General features: G+C 38.4%; 1 protein-coding gene across 50 annotated transcripts in view; it reads left to right on the forward strand.

Annotated features, from left to right (window-relative positions):
• The window catches only part of SOX5 (SRY-box transcription factor 5), a 732,238-nt gene that overhangs the window by 619,746 nt on the left and 86,110 nt on the right, over window positions 1-26,382 (forward strand). For 37 of the 50 annotated variants that reach the window (XR_010466374.1, XM_065031395.1, XM_065031486.1 and 34 more), the window contains 2 exons: window positions 8,124-8,247; window positions 21,702-21,787. Coding sequence is in view for 49 of the 50 variants with exons in the window: in XM_065031395.1 (XP_064887467.1) it covers window positions 8,124-8,247; window positions 21,702-21,787 (210 nt within the window). In the remaining variant the exon portion in view is untranslated. The remainder of the gene's footprint in view (window positions 1-8,123; window positions 8,248-21,701; window positions 21,788-26,382) is intronic. The other 13 variants (XM_065031517.1, XM_065031551.1, XM_065031521.1 and 10 more) reach the window with 1 other exon arrangement.

The raw sequence follows: 26,382 nt of genomic DNA on the forward strand, positions 1-26,382 counted from the left end.
TTACAGAAGTTCTTGAAAAGTCAGTGTTGGATGATCTTTCTTCCTCTTCTCCCTACTTCTCTATATTTCACACTATTGCTGAGCCTTGTTTCCCATTTCTACTTGTTCTTATAGTCTGTCCATTGATTCATAATGTTAAGATTTGCAGACTCAGCCTTTTATATGTTTAAAAAAACCCTGTGCTCTTAGAGGCAAAGTCCACTAGTTTCTGCACACCTCTTTCCACTGTTAAACCTGTCACTCTATTCCTATTCAAATAGAAAGAGCCTCCATTTAACACAGAGATGACACAAACTGGCCTATTTGCTCTTCCCTGATTCCTCTGCAGCAGTAGTTAATACCAGACCTTCTTCCCAGAGCTCTTTTGACAGCAGTCCATCGTACTGTTGTGCGAAGACTTCTGAGCTGATTAAATGTGAGCACTGGGTATGCCAAAGAAGTGACTTTGAAAAGAAGGAGCGCCAGATTAGCACACACACACACACAAACCCCAGCCACTTCAAGTCTCTTTAAACAGTGTAGAAAATCAGAAGGAAAAAGTATGCAGCTGACTTCTGGAAGGCTGGTATGAACAATGACAAGGGACGTACACTTATTTTTGTCTCTGATTCTTTATAGCATGTACAAAAAACCCAATAGTTCATTATAATGTGGATAAACTGAACCAATATAGATCAGCTAACTGTAGAAAACAGTACTTACTGAAGCTCAAGAAATTGTCCTACATGCTGCCTTTTAGAACACATCAGGAAATCTCACACCTGTTTTCTTTTCACTGACAAATGTTTCACTGAATAGCTTATGGCTAGAGTGATCAGAACGGGTCCAGAGCTCATTGGGAAAAGCATTAAACACGCATCTGGGAACTGCGTGCTCCATCATACACATTAGTCATTAATGTAATTTCATATATTGTCCAGTTTGAAGAGAGTGACTTTGCAGATTAACTCTTGCTATATTACAGGATATGTAGGAGCAAGTTGCTATTAGTCAACAAAACCACAGAGGACAATATACCATATAAATCAGCAGTTTTGACAGCAGCAAGTTTCTGGCAGGTTTCCATTATAGTCCTGGCTTATTCTTCTAGGAAGGGTACTACTGTTTAAACAAGGTGCCTAGGTGCTTGGAACCTGTGGCATGAGAAACATAGTATTTGTGTGAATATTTAGTAAGGTGAAATAAGTCGGTGTCGCCCAAACATCATACCTCAAAGGCCAATTCTGTGCCCTCTGCACCTTTAGCCTCCTCAGCAAACAAATGGCTCAATCAACCAAACAGTGGATCTTTTTCTTCTATGGAAAGGGAAGAGCAATTATTTTGAGTTTTGCTCTTGAGCTGCAATTGCCTTTGTTTAGAAAGGGCTCTTTTGAGAGTGTTGCTGTTACTTGCATTACAGTCACTTGCCCTGAAAGTCCTGGTTTTGCAGAAGAACCCCACACACTGGGATGTTATGTAGTCGGGAGCAGCCATTCCTGCATGAACTTTTAGCCTTTTGATGTAGCTGCGTATTGGAATGAATTCCAGTTTATTTTTCTTTCAGGTGGGCTATTTGTGCAAGTGCCTTTGTGGCAGAATTGCCCTGTAGATAACCTACATTCTGAGTGGCACAAGCATGAATATACTTCTTGTTACACCTTGTCCCAAATGGGAAAAAGTCATCTCCCTGCTTTTCCATCGACTGTATGTTTTTTCTATACCAAATCCAATAAAAAAGAAGTGTTCTGAAGTTCTTTAGTTACAGCAATGAATGAGTAATACTGCTTTTTCCCTTGAAAGTATCCAAGAGATGTTCCTTAATGCAGAAGGTCCTTTTGGCTTATGTCATTGAAAGTGCGGCTGAAGGTGTTTGTTTCTCATAAGCACATTTTTTTCTGTAGTATGAAGTAGAGGAGGAAAGCCTTTGGAAGCAAGTTATTGACATGGAAACAGCTACTGTCTTATTATTTGGTAGTTTAAGGCATTTCTCTGCACTTCAGTTAAAAAAGACTAAGCATGTCTTCATTTAGTAGTACTTACAGACTTCATGATGAGGTGACTTTGAGATGGATGCTGGTAATGACATCTGGATTATCTTGTAGGACTGAGCAAAGACAGAAAGTTTCCAGCCTGAAAAGCCTTGCTTTTTTAAAATGAAAAATGTTTATGTAATTCTCTGAAATGCATTTCAGTTTTCCTGAAAGTTTATTCCTTGTGTTTTCCATGAGCCAAGCTACATACGTACCAATTATTACCTGCTAAGGGGTGTTTCCATATTCCATCAAACTAACAATTTTTTCCATACTATCACTCCAAATAGAGCTCTTCTATGCTAGTGGAGTTGTAATGAAGGGTGTGGGGGGTTTGGGGTGTCTCTCTAAATAGCCTTTTTATTTTTGCTGCTGTGAGAGTATGTTTTTCTATGATCAGTATCACTGTTTGCAAACAATCATGAACAGTGAGGTGGTACTATTGAATGAACTGGGATGTTCAGACAGGTTAAATTCTGATAAGTAGTGATATGAATTATGTAAGCTACTTATGCAGTGAAGAGAGGAGTGACATTTAGGGCCCAAATCCACTGAAGATAACTTTTCAGGTAGAGATTAGGAAGAAGGAGCTGCTCCCCGGTAGAGAAAGCAACGTGGTAGATTGTCAGAGCATGGGGTGGAATGTGTGTGCTGTCTGTCTCACCAGTGTCTTCCTCTCTACATCTCTGCTCCTTGGCATCCACCTTCTGGTTTTGCTTCTTAAGCCCTCACTAAGCACCCCATAAAATGCGACCTCAAGCTCAGTAGGAGAGGGATCATTACATTACCCAGATAGGCAAGTCTCTGTGCCGTATAGATTTTAGGACATGCATGTCAATTGAGGGAACTGATGTAGGGAAGAGAATGAGGAGAACAACATTTTCTTTTCTTATTTTAAACATCACTGTAAGGGAAAATAGCAGATTGTAGTTATATGAGGACATATATTTTTATTTCCCTTAAGATAGACATGGGGGGGTGTGAGAGAGAGAAAGAGATGGCCAACACATATGCTAATTAAAGAATCCGGTCCTGCAGCATAGTGTGTACCACCATGAGCCAAGTGTTTCTGGAGGAAGGGAGACCGATGCAATTAAACATGTCATTTTTGAAGGACAGATTTATGTTATTGTATGTTAAATGTTCTTTCATATACAGTAGAAGTGATGCTTAACTTATAAACAAGTCCTAGGCAGGATGATATACAACAGTTCAAAGTGAATAGAGTCATTAATGTGCATCCATGGTTCTAGGAATGTAAAATCTGAACGTTTTTGAGGCAGCTGAGAATAACTCAAATGAAAATAAAAAAATAGCCACGCTTCCACATGAAGAAGCCATGTAAGAGATCATTTCAGCAAAGATGCTCATAGAGCTCTTGAAGGGCATCTTCTAAACAGCTCAAGAGTAAAGTATTGCTCAGAGTTTTGTCAGTTTGTAGAGAAGGGAGTGTTGCTTTTAGCAGCCGTTCTTATTCACACTGAGTAATTTGTTACTCCGTCACCAGTCTCACTGAAATGGATAGAATTGCTTCTGAAGAGCTAGAGGTGGGTGGAAGATCAGTATTCGCCCCTCAGTGGAAAGTGTTATGTATGGATGCTGGGAAATATATTGAAATATTAACCAGGAGAGAGGAAAACTTAGGTAAAAGTTTATGCTAATAAAAACGTAATGAGCAACTGCAGAAATGAAATTGGTGGAAGTGTATCAAGACAGAATAAATAAACCTAATAGCAGCTGCTATGTTAGGGGCTTAGATTTGTTGAAACTATGGGTTTATGTTACTTGAGAAATATTATGCTCCTACTAGATTAGGCAAGAGTCATGTGAGGGGGGAAATTGTGAACTTTTAATTAAAGACTGTGTCAGGATACATGGGCATGAAGGACCAAGCTAAAGTCATGCATGCTATCCTGATTCTGGTGTTTCCTATGCCTTGAATGCCTTACTATGCAACCTTAATGTTTCCTTAAATGATTTTGTCTTTGTAGCTGTTTATGCAGTGACCCAAAGCACTCGTGTCATTTTACAGAAAATAGAGTCAAACTGTAGTTGTCAAGTGTTTGCAATCTAAATTTATACAAGTCATAGCAGGAGCTTGTAACAAACACTAGGGGTACCTTAAAAACATACTGCTTAGGTACCTGTGGTAACCATAGTGTGGTCCTAAAAGTAGGTAGGAGACCAAAATTTAGGCAGAAATACTGCAATTACAAGGAAACTGGGAATGCTGGAAATCTAGCTGGGGCGACACTGAATGACTGTCTTTGTGTGGTTGGATTTGTTATGGTCAAGTCATAAAGGACATGCACAAATTTGTGAAGATGCTGGCCCAGGCTTCAACAGCTTGAATTTGTTCCAAGTTTACTAGCAAACTTCTTTTGATAAGGAGAAGTCATTTAAGGCCACATTTTTCAAAGGCAGTGAGCGAGGCACTTCCTGAAATCAAAAATGTCTACGAGCAACTCTGAATGCCTCAGTTTCCCACTTGGACAGTAGATATAATGTTAGTTGCTTGTCATGTGCTTGTGTGTTTTTTTTTCGTTGATCCGTTCTTTAGGGCTACTCTCCTTTTTGGATTTTCATTGACAAATCGGAGGCGTCCCTGATTTTGGCTTGGGCTCTAGGTGAAACTTGGTTACAATTTCTTCCACTCCTAAAATACTTAGCCATTACAGAAGATGACTTGCTGTCCTCAGTTAGAAGAGCCTCAGTTAGAGAACCTTTACTTTATTGGGCTGTTTGAACTGTTGTGTATCCACTTTGTTAAGGGGAGTATCAGTCATAAACTAAATGTCAATTGATATGGTTTATGTCTTTCATTGGAGCATGGGCTTTTGTCTTGCCCCAAATTATTTGTTATGCGAATGGAAGTGTGAATACCTTGACTGGTGAATTGATTATATAGAATATTATGGCTCTTGTGACATTTGGTTCATTTCTTGGTTACTTTATGTGTGTCATATGCCTTTTTTATGCATATGGTGCCTTTACAGTTTGTCATGCAATACAAAAGTACTTCTGGTTAATCTGATACATGGCGATGGCATTCAAATGATAGATCAGGGAACTGTGTGACCAGTTGACATGGTGGCAATAGTATGTGTTATGATAAAACAGGCCCTTGGAAGATTGTATCTGTATCATCCAGACTATCATAAAGTAGATAAGTTATGAGGTGGAATTGTAACCCATTAAATCCATTGGGAATTTTGTGAGGATTGAAACTATGATATTTACCTTTAGGAAGTTAAAATTAAGAAGAGGTAATGACAGAGAGAGACTGGCAAGTGGAGAATCTTGGCAGCTGTATAGATTTTTAGATGGTTAAAGATGTATTTTTTTTATATGGACATATATATGCCCATTAGCAGAACATAGTGAAAGGCCTGAAAAATAGCTCTAGTTTCAGCCCATTACATTGAACCTAGAAATGTGGTACCAAGAAGTTACCATCGAGAAAACATTGGAAAGTATGTAAACTATATAACAAAAAACATTTGTGAGAGATGTAACTGACCTAGTAATAGCTTTTTTTTTAATTAAGAAAAAAGAAAGTAAAGAGGAACATACCTTTCCTGTAAAACTCAGGAGGAGAGCTTGTATTGTGTGCCACTTGAAACAGTTGTATGCTGGCAATTCTAGGTAATAATAATAATAAACATAACAGAAGTTAAGATGTAGTAGTTAAATGAGCTGTAAAAATGAAGAGTCCGTAATTTGAATTGTGTTGTGTCAGGTAATCGGATTAAAATAAACTAATGTTTGCACTTATTTGAATTTGGGAGAAAATGAAGTGTAGCTCTTTGAGTGGTGCTACATACGTTCCATCCTGGAATGAAAATCACATTGTTTTGACTGCGTTATTTCTGTATCCATGCAAACCATCCTCATCACTCTATAGTTCTTACCTCCTTAATGCAACTGGGGTTGTGTCATTTGAAATTAGTGGGTATAAAGCCCCTTGGAGAGATAAAGAGGAGCAGTGATTTGAAAAAATGAAACGCAGCAGTCAGATTTAAGAAGAAAGGGCATTTTGCTGGTAAATGTTTTCCTAAGTGGGAGTTTTTCAGTGTGGTGTTTTGCTCGTGTATTTGGCAGTCACTTGGAATCAAGTGCAGACTTGTGCTACATTGTGGGCTTGGCAATGACAATTTGTGTGTGTGTGGTGCTTTAGTTATATTAGCCCTGGAGGCAGAGTTAACACTTGCAGTGGGACAAGAGTATTTGCAGTCATCAGAGAACTTTGCAGTCAGCTTCAATAACATCACTCCATTTTTTTCACTTTTTTTTTTAACATTTTTTTTGGCAGCAAAGCTCTTAGTAGAACCATCTGTCTTTCTATTAGTGTTTTTGAGTCCTGTTTTGAAGCTTCTTTGCTTGGCAAAGTCACTTTCATCCTTGGAAACCATTTAAAAAAAAAAGTTCTGTGGCTTTTTGCCGAAGAAGAGTACTATGCAAAAATTCCACACGGCTGTTCATTTTTGTTCTAAAAGAATACAGTTACTTTGTCTTTGTCTTAAAAAAAACCCAAGCCCCAAACAAACAATCAAGACATAAACACATGAAGAAAAGGCAGACATTGGGCAATTCTAGGGTGACTGAATGGGGATAGAAAAGAAATTGCATTTATATTTTTTTTTTCTCCACTTATCCAGTTAAAAGTATGTATGTCTTCTGATTAACAGGATCAGAATAGAATCAGGTTAGTTCAGTGAGTGGACCTGCACCTACTCTAGCTTCAGTCCCAATCTTAATCAGTCCCAGTGCAAGAATTTCCCATCAACAGTGCTCTTGAACTCCATCCTTGCAAATTGTTTCAGACTAGAAAGATGCAGTTAGCAACGCACACAGGTGTTGACAGGTCCTGGCATAAATTAAGAGGTTACCTTCCCAAATTTCGTATCACTTTTCTGCCTTCTAACAGTGTTGGGTGAACCGAGGCATCTCCTGGATCTTCATTAGATTAAATTAAAATAAAATTGAGGCAAGATGCTGTAGTCTGAACTGTGACAACCAAGGAGCTGGCACAGATTCCCTTTGGCTAATTCTGCTATGCAAGGCAGTAATGGTATAAAACTTTCTTACGCCTCTGGCCAGAAAAGGTTGTCTATCAGCACCCTAATTCTCCTTTCTTAAGGCTACGGACCACAAACTAAATTTTAGTCTTTGATAATGTATCTGTACCTCCAACGCCTCAGCTTTACAGTGCCATTAAAAATCTAGATGACCTCTCTAAAAAAATGAGTTACTGAGTTACTCACCCTTTACTGACTGATCTGGTCAGTAGAATGGGGTTCTTTAATTCAAACCAGCCATTTAACATTTTAATTTAGCAAGCATTTTGTTTCTCATTTGTGTGAAATACAAAGACGATGTCCATTTCTAGTAATTAAAAACTCTGACAGAACAGGGTAAAAGCAATAGTATTAGACATTGTGCTATGGCCAACTTCCAGTTTTGATGACTAATTTCTGCATGTCTTAAGTCCCCTGCAGTATCCACTTACAATATAATATTTTCCACTTCCTGACTTGCATGGTTGTGTACAGTTGCTGTGCAAAGTTGAAGAGCTAACGCTTCAGACATAGCTGTGCTTTATTTGTGAACAAAGCATCTCAGCCTTTTGTCTTACGACCTCAAAGACTTTATCTTTTCACATGTATGAATAAGTGTATTTACATGGACAGAAGAATAGCACTGACTGTGCTGTAGACTATTTATGCACATATTTGTACTTCACTGTGTATCTTTGTGTTTGGGCTCAGTCGGGGTGAAAACTACTGTCTAAGACAGAGATATTGTTACACAGTGCAGTAAAAGAGACAGAAAGCCCACCCTGCTGTCAAAGAGAAGTGCTGTGGACTGGTGGGGTATAATTAATTGGGATATAGGTGTGCATTAGTGGAATATTTTGATTTATTTTGGATTAATGTAATTCGTATGAAGTGATTTGGTAATTAAGATGAGGCTGAGTAGTTGATGGAACTGGAACACCCCACTATGGAGGAGCATATGCAAACCTGATCTCTCAGATCAGAAGTAAGACAAAGCATGTAAGCAGATAGTTTCCCTAGAAAAAATTCCACGTTTGATTTTCCCTCTCCTGTTCAGCAGGTCCAGGGTCAGCTGCCTCCATTAATGATTCCCGTATTCCCTCCAGACCAACGAACCCTAGCAGCAGCTGCACAGCAAGGATTCCTTCTTCCTCCTGGTTTCAGCTACAAAGCGGGATGCAGTAAGTCCTGTAGATTTTTTTAGCTCAAAGTGGGTGCAGGGCACAATTAAATGCCAATTTGTATAAAAGTATCACCTCTCTAGCCGGATGAAGAAAGCCATTAACTTGCACAGATGAGTCTAAAATAGTCGGTATTGTGTGAGGAAAGATGCTCAGAGATGAAGCATGTGTTTCAACGTAACAGCAAGACATTTCACACAGCAAGAAGATTTGTGCACCTTCTTTCTGACAGATCTTTTTGACAAGTGAACGTGCTCATGACCACACATACATACATATATCTGAAGAGAAGCTGTTTGAAACTTCCCAATAAATTTCAACACTGTTGTAAGAAAATATGTTTTTTCCCTGTAGCAGCCTGCTTACTATTTGTGAACTGAGGGCCTATTCTAGTCTCTTTCTTCACACAGAACTCACATTAATCTCAACAGGGGTTCTGCACAGAGATCAAAGATAGCATATGCCTTTCAGTTTGATGGACTAACACAAACTATATTTATGAGAGCCTAACACTAAAAAATATAGCATCTACTACTTTTTTAATCTTTGAAAGGTTTGTATTGTTCTCTACGCTCCCCAGATTTTTTTGTAAATTTTGTTTAAGCCTTCTATAGGATTTCATGTTTCTGTCAGCACGATGATAATAAATGCAAGTTAAAGAATAATCAAGGAACTCCGTTTCCATGAATAGTCTTAGCTAGAGCATGGATTTAATAGATTTGTTTTCATGCGTTTGTACTTGTAGAACTCTTCTGACATCAGTTTCCTACTGAGTTATCTGGGACTTGCTTGTTCTACCGTTCTATGTCTCTAACATGGGCGTTTAGCTTTATTATGTCCATGTCAGTGTATCCATCATTGCCTAACTCATGAATTCGTCAGTTCTTCTGAGTTACTCAGCACTTTCCACTGCAGCAGTTCCATAAAGTTAGAACATAAAAAGATTCCTTTTTTTAAAACTGGCTTAGCCCACGATTTCAGATTTCTTTCAGTTTCTGTAACATTGTAGATACAGCACTTGAATGCAAACTTGAGTTTCTTTGGCCGCTAATCCCTTGTCCTAATACTTTACAGACTGGGACCACTGAAAATTACTGTTCAAAACACTTCATGTCCCTCAACAGCTGCAGTGCTGAAGCATTGGCTCATTCACTTCTTCCAGTGATTTCACACTTAGTCTCTCTCAAATGGGAGAAGTGGTGATTCACATTACAGAATGTTTAACTGAAAGCTGCACTGAATATGGATTCTACCATAACTGTAGGCCTGGAAAAGGTCAGGAAAGCACCCCATTACATATATCTGGCAGATTAAGTTAGTTCCATGTTAATCATGTTAATGAAGTCTGGTTTGGATAGAAAGAGTTGAGGTTGTTTTTTTCCCTCCTTTTAACTGAGAGTACTTTAACTGTAAGACAGTCCTGTAGTTCTTCACATCCATGAGGTATATATGATGTCGTGTGTTTGTGTAACCTTGAAAATGACAAAGAAAAAAGAGCAAAGTTGCTGCTGCTCCTGGCAGTAAAGTTTGGAATTAACAGTATGCCAAGGTCTAGGACTGAGAAGCTGAGTAGTCCAACGGACTTTTTCTTTTCACTCACAGTTTAGTATAAACAAAAAAAGCGTATACAGATTTAGCTACACCTAGGGAGCTTGTAGCAATGAAGAACATAGCTGCCTTAAAACTATAGCATTTTCACATCAAGTAATGTTTTTGACAGGCCATTAAAACATATTTTCCAACTTTTCTGCTTGCCCTTCTGTGTATCAGTCCTCTTGGAAAAGATGTGGTGGACTGTAAACCAAAGAGCTTTGGATAAAATTTTCTAAAGCACCTGAGTGATTTAGGAGATTAAATCTTCGTTTGAACAGTGACAAAAGCACGAGGATCTAAGTCTCAGAGATATTTAGCAAATGTTTGTACTGTAACCTTTAATACAGTCACCTGTGATAGTTTGAACAGATCTAAAGTGGGTACCAGTATAGCACTGCAACAGAGAATGTACAACAGATGATTTTGCTCAGCTTTTCAGCATGTTAAATGCCTAACTTTCGCTGAGTTTGCTTTTGAATGCGAGGCTTTCCTGTGAACTTCTGAAGATCCCACTACCAGCATCTTTACATGGCTGCCATTGTATATTTTACATTTGGCTGATGTACCTCCTGGTCCTTTTAGAAAACCTGACCTTTTCTGTGGACTAGTAGATTTTCAGAATTATTTTTTATGGCTGATATATAGCAATTCTGTAGTGAGAATTCTAATATTTACTAGCATTTACATTTCCTTTGTTAACATAGGAACCTGCTCAGAGGAACAACAAAAATCTCCATGGGTCAATTCACTCTTAGTCACAAATAACAGAGAACTATGAAAATTTTCATATACTCTTTCTCAGTAAAAGGGATGTTTGAAAATTCGTGGATGAAGGAAGAGGGAATTGTCATGAAAAGTTGCTTATATTTTCATAAATAAATAGTGGTGTTGAGTAGCTTGATTGTGGTTATCTGGCTGGGGATGCCTTCAAAGAGACATTGATACAATTACGTGCCCTGCCCGTTTGAAAAATCAGATCTCCAAAAGAGTATCTCAGATTCATCTAAGGTGCTGCAGGTCTCTAGTTGGTCGTGCTTTTGGTCACGGCTGGGTGACTTGCGGCCTTCTATCTACAGGCCAAGTAGCTGAAGAGACAACTCTCTCCAGTGCTCATCACTGTGCCTCTGACTTCTGACACACCGGCCAAGCTTCCTCGTTATAAGCTCTCCCTAACTTGCTTCTGTCCGGGCTGGGGATAGAAAGGACATTCTGTTAAAATTGCTTAAACTAAGCTGGCTCATTTTATTGAAAGCATGTTGGGAAGTGATTAAGCAAGCAGCTTGGTCACAACGGTGACCTTTGGCAGGGGCTGTGGTTGGAGATGGTAGCCTCTTCAGGCAGCACAGCTGCAGTTGGAAGAGAACGTGTGATCAAGCCTCAAGGTCAGTAAAAGAGAAAAAGAATGATGAATGCCTAGTTATACAACTATTTTTCTTAAATTCAGCTTAGATAATGAAACCACACTGATTTATTCAATGGTTCCTGATTCACCTGTCCATGTTAGAGCAACGGAGGGTCAAATATGTGTCTCCCAATGGTTTCAGAGAGTGTATGTGGTTGGGTTCCTCAGCCACTGCTTCCCAATGAACTAGTGACTTACCCAGAGAGAGACTATGGAAAGGAAGAGTACTGATTACTCTGCACATACTCCCTTTCCTGGAGATTTCACTGAAGATAACACAAAAATAGTCATAACAGTTGATAGTGGGTGTCCATTGAGATTCCTCGCATAGCAGATACCTAAAGAAGAGTAGAACAGGGCAAGAGTATAGTGATACTTTGTCCCCATATGCTTTGTCATATTCCAGTGAGAGGGCTCTCAGGGACCTCTTCTGACCCAGTGGTGGCATCACTGTGTAAGAGCTGTTCCATCTGTTATTGAAAACAAAGAGTTTTCTCTGCTTGGTTTCCTGCCTGATTGGAAATATTCTAGATGGGTGAAATGCTCAAGTGAGTACAACAATATCAATCCCTAATACCTGCAAGGCAAATGATTTTCTTCTCAAAATATTTTGAAAAATTTTTTAAATACAGGGAGGAGAGAGTTAAATATTTTCTGCATGGTTACATGGCAGGTTCTGGTCTTTGACTTCCAATTCAATGTAGTAAATATCTTTTTATTTCTTTTTCTCCATAGCAGCACATCCTGCTTGGGAGTGGCTTGGGTTTTCTTTTTTCTTTTTCTTTTTCTTTTTCTTTTTCTTTTTCTTTTTCTTTTTCTTTTTCTTTTTCTTTTTCTTTTTCTTTTTCTTTTTCTTTTTCTTTTTCTTTTTCTTTTTCTTTTTCTTTTTCTTTTTCTTTTTCTTTTTCTTTTTCTTTTTCTTTAACAGGTGGCTTGCATTACATAAGGGACAATTTACACAAGTTGACACTTCCACTTTTTTCTCTATGGCATATTGTGTCGTGGTAAAGTTGGCAGAGAAAAAGGGAGGAATTTCTATTAGGATTACATTTCTGTTTGAGAAAAAGATTCATAATCTATGGTTGCAGTTGGTTTTTAATCTCCCTATCTAAATATAATTGCATGTTGTGTAAAATATTTAATATTATTATTTACAACCAAAGCATTTTTTATATTATAAAAATAAGTTGGCAGTATGTGATGGACTGTATTGTCCATGAATAGCAAGAAAAATACTGGTTACCTACTTACTTGCTACATATCTGGTTATCTGTTCACTGTGTGCTATTTGGAATGTAAGTATTTTGATTTTTATGTAAATTTCTTTATATGTATTTTATTATATACATAATACGTAATATTTATATAGACGCATAAGGAAAATCTCTGTATAAAGAGCTGATGTTTCAAAGTTGGGTGTGAGCTAAGTTAGTGACCTGTGGCGTGGAGAGATGTTAGGAGTTAACCCCAGTATCTTCAGTGTATGAACTGGTTTTAGCAGCAGGTGAGCTCCTTCCATTTCGGTTCATCTTGTAACCAAACAGAGCTTGGTTAACTGCATTTACCAAACTGTGGCAAAGCTTCCCCTACATTTAGACTATGCAGATTGACCCAGGTCATTTAACGCTGCTTCTTTTATTCTCAGCCAGCGTTCTGTAACCCAGTCATTTGTTACTACTGCTATTACTAGTTCAGCTCCACTTTGCTAGATATTGCACATGACTCCCAGCATTTCAACAATGGCGAGTGAAATGTCAGCTCTGCTCAGGTCTGAGAAGCTGTTGCTGTTGACTGCACTCAAGTCAGATTTCACACCAGATGATACAGATCTGCTAGGGCCACTCATAGAAATAATCAGAATTTATTTAGAGCTAATTAATATTTGTGAAGTGCTTTGAAAGTATAAAAACAGTGTAAATTATAGAAGTGTTGTATTGTGCCCTTTAAAAGCTGCGTAGTTCTTCCTCAGAGGAGGCTGCTCTTAACTTGTAGGTAGTGTGATCCTACTATTAATGCACATATGTATAGATTTGTATGTGGAATATTAAGGCGTGATTGTCTCTACTCTCAAAGAGATAATAAAGGGAAAGAAGCAAAGATTTGGGTCTGTTCATGGGGAGCTATTTACAGAAAAGGCAGAAGAACAGTGGTGGATTGGGTTATTCTTCAGCATCTGTAAGGAGCAGAAGGCACCAGGACAGAAAGTTTCCCTGGGCTTCTTCTGTGGTTCCACATTTGCAGCACTGTTTAGAATTAGCTTTGCACTAAAGGGCAGAGAATAGCCTAAACTTTGTAAAGAAGACAGGCCCTCCCCAATTAATGGTGCAAAGTAAGATTCATTTTGGAAACTTCACTCCGTCGCTTCTTTAAGCACTTGATGATCACATGAAAAAGGAAATGAAATGTTGAGTAGACAGAGCAATATGGCATGTTGTGTAGATCCTGAGTTTTTTCAGTATGGTTGAAACTGTTGAATTCCAGGCAGTTTCTTCTCTGGAGGATGAAGAACAACATACTTTGTCTTCTAAACCAAGTTGCGCAAGGAATCGAATTGTAGGGACATTTTTAGGATTTGTTTTGTTTTCTCAGGAAACAGTAGATACTAAGTCTGTATTTCTGGAAGTGAGATTTACCCCAAATATATATTTTTAGGTTATTTGCAAATTCTCAGGGAAGCTTCCAGTTAGCCTTTTATTAGATGATACCTATGTAATTTTTCTGGAAATATGCCAAATTTTAGAAACAAGAGTTGTTTTTCTTTGCCCAGTCCCCCTCTCCCTTGTGGATAATGGGTTGTAACAAATCATATTGTGTTCCTAGTCAGATGTCATCAACACGAGGTTTTTTGAAAGCACTTTAATCACTATTTCAACCATATCCAGCTAGGGGGGAAAGATCTGAATATACAATAGGTACATTGTATGTGTCTTACATATCAGCTCGTTGCTGCTGGAAGTGTTCTAAATAAAATAATGCACACAAAGTTATTGATTAAATATCTAGCTGCCTTTTAAAATTGGTAAAAAATTGTGAGAAGACCAAGCCAAGCCTAATAAGATTAAAATATGTTGAGGTTACTGTTGATCTATATTCTGAAAATAATTCCGATGTCTGATAAAAATTAAACTCTCAGTTAATTGGTTCCTCATACAGTAGAATAAAATTAATGTTTAGTAGTTAAATACCATAACCTTCCTCAGGGAAATTTGCTGATGTATCTCTGTTTTTTAGTCAGTCACATGTTTCATTGTTTAATGGAGTATCATGCGGACTGTCTTATAATTTTTCTTGTGCTCAGTGTCCATGTGTCTGGCTTCTAAAGAGACTGAGTGCTAATTTCTGATCTAACTGTGTCAGCTCTGTCAGCTGACATACAGGTCATTGACAATCACTAAATCACAAGAAAAGAATATTGGCATTGCTATGCTTTTATCAGAATGACAAAAATAGGAACCCTGTGCTGCGAGGACCACATACTGTAGCTTCTTTATGAAGATGCTAGTCATCTTTCAGGGCTACTCTTTATGCCTTGGAAAAGAATGAGCATATGACTAAACCCTCATTTTACCCTCAGGACAAGAAAAGAGTAATAGCATTGTGGATAGGAACAGCAAGACGAAGGAACTTTTGGTAACAACTTTGCCTTTTAGCCTACATGAGAACGTGTCACTTCTGTAATGCTGCAAATGCAATGGAAAGCATCAAGACTGAAAAAAAACCCCAACAGAACTAAAGACTGTTGCTAACTGAAAGAATTCCATAGCCCCTATCTATGTGTGGCTTCTCACAATAATACTAATAAAAACAAAACAAGCAAGCAAAATAATGGAGTCCTGTGAAAACAGGCTGATGATTTCAGTTGAGTTTCTAGGCCATAAAAGATGTCTGGTGTTACAACACTATTATCCATAGCTGGGCAACTAATTAGAAGTCCAAATTTCTACATTCATGAGCATGCTCAAACCTCTGTGGAAATACACTGGCTTTCCTTGGTACTCAGAGCTTTTGATTAACTGTCATTTATTCAGCAGGTATAGATAGATAGATAGATAGATAGATAGATAGATAGATAGATAGATAGATAGATGGATGGATGGATATAAAGGGCACCCTGGAAATCATAGGATTATATTGGTTGGAAGGGATCTCAGAAGGTGTGTAGTCCAACTCTTCCTCCAAGCAGAGTCATCTAGGATATAAGGCCAGGTGACTCAGGGCTTTACTCAGTCAGAGATTGAAAACCTCCAAGGACAGACAGCACAACCATGATTTCCTAGCCTGTTTCAACATCCAGCTTTTCTCATGGGGAAAATCTGATCCTCTCTTGATTCGTTTTATGTCCATGGGCTCTCTTTAGCTTGGAGAAGAGGAGACTGAGGGGTGACCTCATTAATGTTTACAGATATATAAAGGGTGAGTGTCACGAGGGTGGGGCCAGGCTCTTCTCGGTGACAACCAATGATAGGACAAGGGGTAATGGGTTCAAACTGGAACACAAAAGGTTCCACTTAAATTTGAGAAGAAACTTCTCGGTGAGGGTGCCAGAGCACTGGAACAGGATGCCCAGGGAAGGGATGTTGTGGAGTCTCCTACTCTGGAGATACTAAAAAACCTATTTGGACACCTTCCTGTGTAACCTCATGTAGGTGTTCCTGCTCCGGCAGGGGGATTGGACGAGATGATCATCCGAGGTCCCTTTCAATCCCTAATATTCTGTGATTCTGTGATTCTTGTTCTCCAACCTAACACTACTGTGAGGAGCCTGCCCCTGTATGGTTGATCACCTCCTCATGAGAACTGGAAGGCTGCTTTTAGGTGCCTCCAAAGCTGTCCCCTCTGTAGACTGAATTGTATCTATCTGTAAAGCACAAAATAAGCTAATCCCTTGTAGGCAGCAGCACTTGTTCAGTGCCGTCTGGAATTATCCTCAAACAAAATCAGGGAACGAGTTAGGCTTTCTTTTTGGAAGACACTGGTGGTATCTTATTCATAATCTTTTTCTTGTTTATCTAAATCCCTAATGGCTAGAGCCAGAAGTCAGGGAACACTGAGTCAGGGAACACTGCTTCTGTCTTTCACAGCCTCCCATTGCTCTTACTATGTGTCTACCATCACACCAAAACAATGAAAAGAAAAACTCTGATGAGGGTGAGAATGAAAGATTGGTGAGAAGAGGTGCAGTGGCTTACTTGTCAGTTAGCCATCAGCCATGATTATTAATAATAAATATACTTAAGTGATAAATTGAGTGTAAAAATTATTGTAGCTTTTTCTAGAGCTTGTCAAAAGTGGTGGGGAAGATAATATAAAATTCCTTTTCATACAACAGAATCTACTATCATGAAATGTTTATTGAAGTATTTTTCATGGAATTTAGTTTAGTATACTGGTTTTGGAAATTATAATTTAAGAATTTGTTTTTGTTTCCTATTCTTTATATTCTTTACAGTGTTTGCTTTTTTTTCTTCTCCTTCCTTGACCTCCAACTTTTTTCACTTGCTGTCCCTGAAAGACAGGTAGGAGGAAAACAATAAGTTTAAAAAAATCATAGGAAATAAACCCCCTATTTCTCCTCTTCTGGTAGCATTTTTTTTTAAAGAATAAAATTTCAGGAAAAAAAAAAATCAGAGTGTTCTATTGTTTCATATAATCAGGTTCAACTTAAAAATCCTGTCAAAACATTATAATTTAACATTAGCATGTAACTTGATTTATATAGCAAGTAAGACAATTGTGCCTGCTCTGAAGAGCTTGCAGTCTGTCAGGAGACAAGACAAGACACTAGGGGGGATTACACCATCAAGGAGAATAAATGAGATGAGTGACAGAAAAAGGAATACAAAAAACATCTTGTGAGTTTAGGTGGAATGTTAGCTCCTATGCTTTCTTTTCTCTTTAAAAAAGAAAATCTTAATGTTTTTTAACTTACTAAACTCCTTTGATAAAATTTTGCAAAACATAAAAGTGGTTTAAGAGCCACTGTTGTATTTCCACAAGTATACAGTCATTTAATATCCATGAGCTTGGTAGCTAGTCAGTTGAAAATCAAGTTCCTAAACATAGAGTTGTTATTTTGCATTTTGGTACAGGATGTCCACTTGGCTCTGTACCCCAACTTTTGCAGAAAAGTGTTCTCAGTGGAGAATGACAGGGAAAGTTCATAGAAAGAGTGGTTTAAAAGTGAATGTACTTTCTGAAAAATCCTCTTGTAAGCAAGATCTTGGAAGATTATTTTGGGCAAGGATGAAGGTGTGATGTGAAATTGAAAGAATTTGCAGTGCATAAATTATCAGGAAAGAGGTTCTGGTTATGTTTGTGGAAGACGGACCAAAAGAAGGATAGAGAAGTAAAGAATTGGCACAGAATTGAGGGTTCAACCTTGCCTTCTTCCTTCCCTGAGCCACTGGCATTCTCCTTTGCTCACAGGGTGTGCCAACACCTCTAATATTCCCCATCAGCTCCCCCAGGCTGACGTATCCCATTCACTTCTCCAGGTGCTATATCACCAGTACATACGTCTTTCTGTGTTCTTTTCATGTAGTCAGTCTTGAATAATTCTCTTCTTCCAAGTGATGTCACCAAGTAGCAGGGAAATAATTATATATTAGAGAAGAATATGTCAGCTAATGAAATAATTTTTCTCACAGTAAGAATGCCAGTCTTTGGCCTGCTCCGGATTTTGCCACATAGTGTACTAAAGAAAAGCAACAACAGCGAAACTTCTTTCTGGTGCTTTGTTTGTAAGTCCACACGTAATGAGAAATAGTTTGAAACATGAAAGAAAGGACTACACATAAGGTTTCTTTTGGTAGCTGAAAGATGCAGGGAGGTACACTCCTGGCTGTGTGGATTAGTAGATTAATAGTGAATTTTATAAATTGAAATGTAATATAGTTGTTTCAGAATTTTTTAGTGTCTCCACTGATGCAAACTTGTGAGTGGCTTGGGAAATATCTATTTCTAATAACTGCATATCTTGCCTCACATTCCTGAAGTGTTCCCAGAGCTTGAGAAAAAAATGTAGCAACTTTTTACATCTAAAAATAAGATATTTACCAAAGAACTAATGAAGTAGTTAAGACATGCATTTCCCAGACTTCGGAATTAAATAAAACTACTCAGGCAAAACCTTCAGTCCAGTATGGGAACAAATTTAAGGACAGTAAAAAGACATATCATATTGTAGAGTAACAGCCAAGAATGAGCAGGTACGTATTTATCAGAGGAGACTTGAGGCACTTCTTAGTATTTTGAGGGGTGGCAGCTGCTCCTGCACTACATGATGTGAGTCTGTAAGTGTTTGGCCTCCTCCTGGATGCAGGGCCTGGATCCTTCCCTGGGAAAGGTCCTGGCTGAAGTATCGTCTGTGGATTTTAGTCTCGGCTCTTCCGCTGGCCTCTTGAGTGACCCAGGCCAGGGCAGAGTGTTTGAGCATATTCCTTGGTCTTTTGTGTCTCGTCTCCTGTGGACAGTAAGCTCCTCCAGACAGACGTGATCATTTGTTAGACATTTGTACCAGGGCAAGCACAGTAGACCATTAACCCTGATGGTGTCTCTAGTTGTTATCATACCTTCCTCCAACTTCTTCGCTGCTGCCTTGTCTGTACCATGGGAGCAATAATGTGGATATGCTGTGTGTGAGTGGCACTTGTGAAAGAGTCACAGCACGGGCAGGTTGTACTTTTCTTCATAAAAAGAATTGCTAAACCCCTACAATAAGCACAAGATAGCAGAGCATAATGATGCAAAGATTCATTATAGGTTACAGAAGCCTTTCAGTTTTGTTTGTTGTTTTTGTTTGTTAAAATTATTTTTGAGCGCTGGACAAAAGTAAAACCCTTTAAAGAGTGGACTAACAAAAAACCCAACCTGGTAGACAGGAGAGCTGAGCTCTGCTCAGCTATAATCTGTATTTTTTAGGATGAATCTGAGTTTTTTCCTTAAAATTCTGAAATAGTATGTTAGCATCTATTTGTGTTGCTTGCTAGCATGGTCTCCTAAAGAGTCCCAGAGACATTACCTACACCAGCAAAGCTGGTCATTGTGACCATGCACATGGGGACTGTAGTGTGTTCTTCTCTCACAAGCATCTCCTTGATATATCTACAAAATGAATCGTAGAAGATAGGAATTACCACAACAGATGAGGGTATGAGGATCTGCATGGCTGTCTAGGAAGGTGAGAACAGTGGGATTTATGAATTAACATGAGATTGTGGGAACATGGGCAGAGGCTTATACCTGTGGGTGGAGAGAAGAGGAATGTGGGACAGCGCATGCAAGTCTATCCTTTTATATGTATGTTTTACTACAAGTAATTCATAACTAAATTTTTTAATGGGCTGTAAAATCAACATGCTAGTGAGAAACTTTTCCCTCGTTCTTTTCTTCACAGTTGATAAATTAATAATTTTTTATTCTTTCATGGCTGATTCTTCAACAAAATGTCCTCTTCTAGGGAAGGGTCTTTCAGAATGGTATTGGGATTAGTCTTTGAGATACTAGTGGTGTGAAAGCAGCTAAACAGCATTGGCCTTGATTCTTTGATCTCCATCTCTTTCTTGTCCGTATCTTCACGTGTTTAGGGCCCACTGCTTTGGTCAAAAGATTAGAAAATTACAAGTCAGAGAAATTTTTAGTTCAATCCATGATATGATTTGGAAAGTGGATGCCTCAGTTAACACAAAGTAAAATTGGAAAATGTGAAACAATGGCATTGTCTGGTAAAAAAAATCCAAAACCAAAACCAAGCAAGTCAGGAGTTCTGTTGCCCATTGACAATAAATAAATAAATAGAGAAGTTGTGACCTGGTGCTGGCACAAAGACATTTGTGAATGGGAATGCCTGGGTGGACCTTTGGATTCCCACTGCTTGTCTGGACGGTGTTGAAAGACTGTGAGGCTTCAGTCAGCAAAGCATTATTTAAGATGTTCTTAAATATAAGCAGGCACACTTATCAAAGTTAAATATCTGTTAAGATGCTTTGCCAGCCCATTTTTTTTCTGGCCTTCCATTTCTGGAAGTTACGGTATTCAGTTCTTAACGGGAGGTTGAAATGCTTGAGTGAAAAGATCCTTGTAAAGAAGGTTGTATTATAAAATGGGAAAATAAACATTAGCAGTTTTCCTGAATGTGTATACACTGAAACAGCCTACTTCTAACATTTCAAAAACATTAGATAAATTTATTTCCTTTGTTTTCTGTTTCTTTTAACTTAGGCTTGATACCATTATAAACTTTAATTCAATAATAACTAATAATGATTGTATAGAACAGCTTGCATTGCTGTCTTAATTTGTCTTTATTTTTCGCCAGTACACTCAAAAGAGCACAATAAAGGAGGAAAACTTTTAATCTACCTCTCTAATGAAATGCACAGGAACATTTAGGTAGATTTTCCTGATAAAGCGTTCTGCCTTTTCCATAGTCTCTTTTCAAGTGGCTGTGTTAATGCTACAGAAACCATGCACACTAGCAGAACATAGGGACATACAGAAATGCTCTGGTGATCCTTATTTGAGTGGGAAGTACTTAAACATTTTATCACTTAGAAAAGCAGTATAATGCATGTAACATGTTTTATTATTTTTACCAGTTTTCTTAACAGCTTTGTTGATGGGCTACTATGAAGTTTATTTTAACAAATCAGATATGTAAGGAGTGACCAAAAGTGAGTGCTCCGTAACATTAAAATGTGCCTGTCTCCATCTTGTTTTTTGCCATCTCAGGTTATTTTCCTTTATAAACACCTGCAACTTTCTTGTAACGTTTACTGGATCCCTTTATCTCATGCAGCTCTCACTAAAATTGAAGTAGTTTTCCCTCAGGAGCAAAATTGAATCGCAAGTCATGAAATAGAGTTCGTGCAGGGATTTGGGAGGCTTGTATCTGATTTACTTAACTTCACATGCTTTTTCCTGTTGTAGGATCAAACCCTGAAACTAAAGCAAGATTTTTTTTCTCACCTAAAAGAAAACACAATGTTCAGGGGAGTGCCATTTCTGATCTGTCTGAGGCTCAGTTTACTAACAGTGAGCAGAGTTTAGTTAACTTCGGATTCTGGACAAGCTTGTAAATTTGTCCCCTTCTAATGCTGTGATCTTATCAAGGTTGTACTGTTTTCTTCTCCTCAACCCCCATCTTCTTTCTTTCCTTTTTTCCCTTTTTTTTTTTGAAGTGCAGCCTTCTGATCAATGTGCACTTTTTTTTTCCATTTCCCTAAATACATCATGAAAAAGGATGAGGTTTCCGCCTTAATTGCTTGTGCCTTTTATTCACATTCCTCTCTCAGCCAGAATTGTGAAAAGAGTGTTAGTAAAAGGCTGCACAATAGAGCTTTTCATTAGGCCTCAACAAGGCACACAAAAGAAGGCTTTTGGAAAGAGTGAATGCAGGACTTTAATTTGCAGGTGGAGAGTAGATAAAAGGTGCTGACGCCTCTATTATTCTCTTACTTAGGTGACCCTTACCCCGTTCAGCTGATCCCAACTACCATGGCAGCTGCTGCCGCAGCAACACCAGGCTTAGGCCCACTCCAACTGCAGGTAAGTCCGAAAACAATGCAGAAGAGGCAAAGGTTAAGTAAATGTAAAAGAACAGTGTTCTCTTCCATTTGAACGCAACACAATTAACGAGGGGTTTGTGTCTGTTCTCTTCACTTACACTTTGCATCTGAAGTAAAACAACCGTCAAATCATATACATTTTTCTTTTACCTTGGAGGGGGGAACTTTTTGTTACATTTTTGTGTCTTTATTGCCAATTTAAATACTTCTAGGTTTGTACCTTAAATTTCTGCAGAGCAGTATGTTTGCTTGTCTTTCCCATTTCCACGCGCGCTGTGGAGGCTGGCTACGTGTAAACCTGCAAAAGGAAACACATCGCCGGGCAGAAAAGCTGTGTCCTGACAAGCACTTTTAAACTGCTTAAAAGTCGCTTAATGTGATTATGTCCTTTTAGGCTGTAAGCTCTTCAGAGCAATGACTGGCCCCTCCTACAGTGTTTTATGGTACCCAGCACATTTTAGGCACTGCTGTAGTGCAGATAATTAGTGACTATACTAATTTAACATAGGCAATTAGAAAACAGGTGGAAAGATACTAAAGAATTCTTTTTAAGCTTCATTAAAGCATTGGCCCTGTAGCCAGATGTGTCTGATTCAAAGCTCCCAATATCATTCTATATTTTGGAGGTATTAGGGTGTCCATGTGTCTTAACGATAGCAGTGCAATGTTCCTCAGGTATTCCTGATCAGCCTCACAACGCTTGTCAAGTCACTGGAATTAAGAAAATGTCACGTCCCCCATCCACAGGGTGAATTTTGTTACCTGCCATGTGTACGTTGCTGGTAGGATGAAGCTGAGTAAAGTTTGGGACTAAAATGGAACCAAGATCCAAATCATCTCTGTTTTGCAAAACCCAGATTGACATCCTTTTGTAGAAAGAAAAAAATTCCCATACTCTCCATTGCTAATTTGTCTGCCTGCTCATTATTACTTGCCAAGTCACATGGGACGACAGAGCGTTATACCTGCTTGGAAAAGCTCAGCATTTATAAACAGTACGTGTAGAATGCATTCTCAAACTCAGTTTGGCCAACATCACTGTGAAGTAGAATCTGCAACATCAGATATTTCAGTTGTTTGGCCAGCACACGAGAGCGTGGGACATAGTTCTGGGGAAGATTTTTTAGCTTTTCATTTTAACACAGCCAGCGGAAGTTAGCTGAGTTTCACAGAAATAGCTGCCAGTGTGTAAGCTGACACATTCCATGCACCACAGAGGTTAATACATTCATTCCTATTGTGCCTTTGTATGAAAAGCTACACTGTCTGCGTGTTAGTTTCTGATGCTGTGAGTTACAAATACTGTAGGCGGCTTAAGAATCATGAGACTTGTAACAGTCTTCGTTCTGAAATGAATTTTGAGGAGTAACATCAGTATTGATAAAGTGCTTATAATAGCCAAACACACATGAACACACATATGGAAGAAACAAACAAACAAAAAACCCACCAAAAAAAAAAAAAAACACAAAAAAAAAACCAAACACAAAAAACAATCAAAACAAAACAAAAAAAAACAAAACAAAACAAAACTGGAGCTATCTTGCAATGAGAAAATAGAGTTGTGAGTCTAATTCTCCTTATTTTTGCAGTCATTCAAGCTAGTACTAAAATAATGCATCCGTGCTCCAATAAGTAGGGAGGATGGTTTACTTCCATTTCAGGACCAGCTTTGTGCTGTGATAGGCCGAAGTATTCTGGTTAAAATAGGCTTTATTGCAATGACAGTTTCTTTATGAAAAGGTGGCCTTTTTGCAAATGCAACTGACTTCATAGATATCCAAAGATGAGTCTAGGTTGTGGAAAATTCAAAAACCTCAAAGGCCTCTTGTTTCTGTGCAAAGGAGAATATTAAAATGAAAGCATTGAACAAATTCACATATGTTGTTTTGCTACATGTTATTTAGTCTGGAATTGAAGGAAGAGTTTGGCAGGCAGTCAGCAGGAGAGGTTCAAATTACTAACTCTGTAAACTCCCTCAAATCTTTCAGACTTGATTTCTAAGGATATGTATATGCTGGAAAAAAAATTTAAAACTATCTTTCTTCACATTTTAACAGTGATTTTCAGCTATCAGTGCAACCCGTCTAATAGACACGGGACGTGCCTCTTAGTTTCTGGTGCCATTTGAAAGAGTCAGATAGCTAGATGTGCTTTGAGAAAAGTGTTCTGATATAGTGCTCAGAATGGACGCTCACCCATGCTAACATCAGTGGATCTGAATCTAGCATAACTGCTAGCCTAGGATTGTGCCTTCCAGACTCTGTTCAAATCCAGTTTCTCTCAGTGATGACTGTTTCTTCACTCATGAGGAACTCGTCCAAAACCACCTTTAAGTGGCATGAGTGGATGTGCAGCCATTACAGTGTTTTTCAAGGAGGAACTGTTCTAACTTCAGACATTCCCTTATAACGATAGGATTCCCTACATGCCCTCTGTCCTCTAGTTATCAGACAGTAGAAGGTCAAAGAAGTACAATGTTCCTTCTTTTTTTCTTTTTCTAGCCTCCCTATCACTCATCTTTGTGTACTAAAAGCAGTAGTTTTCAGGGGAGATCAAAGAACCTGACACAATGCTCCATTTTTTGCTCCCAGCAGAATTTGGTATACAACGTTATCTTAGTGAAGACAAAGCCAAGGAATTTTTCTTGTTTGTTTGTATAGCAATAAACATATCTTTGTTATTTCATTTGAGAATTTTAAGTCAGGGCATGGTGTACTCTGAGATCAACAGGAAGTACTTTTTTATCCCCCCCGGTTGTCCAAATTGAATTTTCTTTTTGTAAAAGAAGTGTATTTTGTAAATACACTGTATTTATAGAAGAACAGCTAGCACCTGATTGTTTTCTGGTGGCAAAGATACTGTTTGTCAGTGAAAATGGAATCTCTCATTTTGGAATGCTCTGTTGATTCCCACTGATGGGTTCGCAATCTGAAGCCTTCCATTTCTCACCCTGCCTTGGAGTGTCCACTGGACTATACAGTCATATGATATCCACCACAGTTAGCCAGCCTTTATTATCAGTGTCCACAGAGAGACTAATGACTCAATGATAGAATGGAAACTAAAACTCACATTGTTAGATGTTGGGAAAGGAGTAGACAGATGGGACCATCTTGGAGAAGCTGGAACTAACAGGACGCTTGCTTGAACCTGTCCTCTGATAAAGAGCTATCATCAGCCCTGCATATTCACTCATACCCACATTTATAAATGCCATTTGGAAAAAAGTTTTTGGCTTTCCGCTATAAATGAGAAGATTAAGTCCCAAATATTGTGTGAAGTGGCATTTTAAAATGCACCTTCATTGCCGTACAATTCTTCTTGGTTAGCACGTGAGTTTCTTATGTTGGTTTTTCCCTCCATAAGTTTCATATGGTCTTGTTCAAGAGTGATGCAGCATGGTGATTCTGTGTCAAATGAACAAAACCAAAACTGAATATTGCCTTCCCACTGTGTTGTACTGAATAAGGCTAATGAATTGAAAGTACTGCTGTATGCCTTAAATGAACATGATGTTTTCTTATGTGATTCAGCAGATGAGAGGATTAAACTCCTCCATCTTGAAGATCAACATTCAAAGCTGTAAGCATAGACATCGTGTAACAATTTTTACACAAAGTAAACCAAAGTGATTTTTCTAGTACAGGTCATCTTGGGCAGACCTACAATGAAACAGATGTTTCCAGAAGTCTGAGGGAATCCAGTATAAAATGGGATCTGGTGGTTTCTCTTCCGACAAAGAATAATTCCTGGGTGCTTTGTGAGCATCAGGAAACAAAGGACCTGATCGCGTGATCTGAAAATGGAGAGGAATCCGCAGCATTGGGAGTGCGAATGGTTCAGATACCCCAGATTGTTTGTTTGATAACCAAACTGTGACAACAGCTGATTAATTGGCAATAATACAAATGCTGTAGATATCCATAACTATATTGAAAGATAATGCTGGATGTATAATGACAGCTGCCAGTGTAGTGTAACTATATGGACATTTTTTGTCCTGTCAAAACAGTATAGCAGTTTGATGTAACACAAACTTCCTGCAAACATCTGCTCTTTGAAAAGCACCCCAAAAAGTTTTGAGTGCCCATATTCAGACTTTCTTGCCTCTTCGTCTTAGCATGAAACAGGACATCATGATTATTGCTGGTTGTGTTCAATATTATGACCAAACCTGTCACTGAAGGGATTAAGAGAACCTCATGTCAGCATACGGGTGTGAAAGCATTTTAGCTGTGTCTCAGTTCTGAAGACCATAATTTGAAGGATCCTGATTGATTCTCTTTGGCTATCTGTATAAAGATGATGAGCAGATTTAGACCTCAAACTTATCTGGAAAAATCATTTGGCCAAGTTTTTTAGTCTGCACTTTCTTTGTTAAGTATTTCGGTCTCTCTTTTTTTTTTGTTTTCCTTCTTACTACAAACCTATTATTTTCAGTGTTGTGGGAAGCTGCATGCCAAGGACTGAGTTTCAGTGGAATTTAGTATGCATAGTCTGGACCACATTTTTAGAAGGATTTGGACCACATGTAGGCACTGACATAAGTGGCTAGATTTTGAGAAAAGTTTA

Source organism: Columba livia, chromosome 1, assembly GCF_036013475.1.
Source record: "Columba livia isolate bColLiv1 breed racing homer chromosome 1, bColLiv1.pat.W.v2, whole genome shotgun sequence".
Classification (NCBI taxonomy): Eukaryota; Metazoa; Chordata; class Aves; order Columbiformes; family Columbidae; genus Columba; species Columba livia.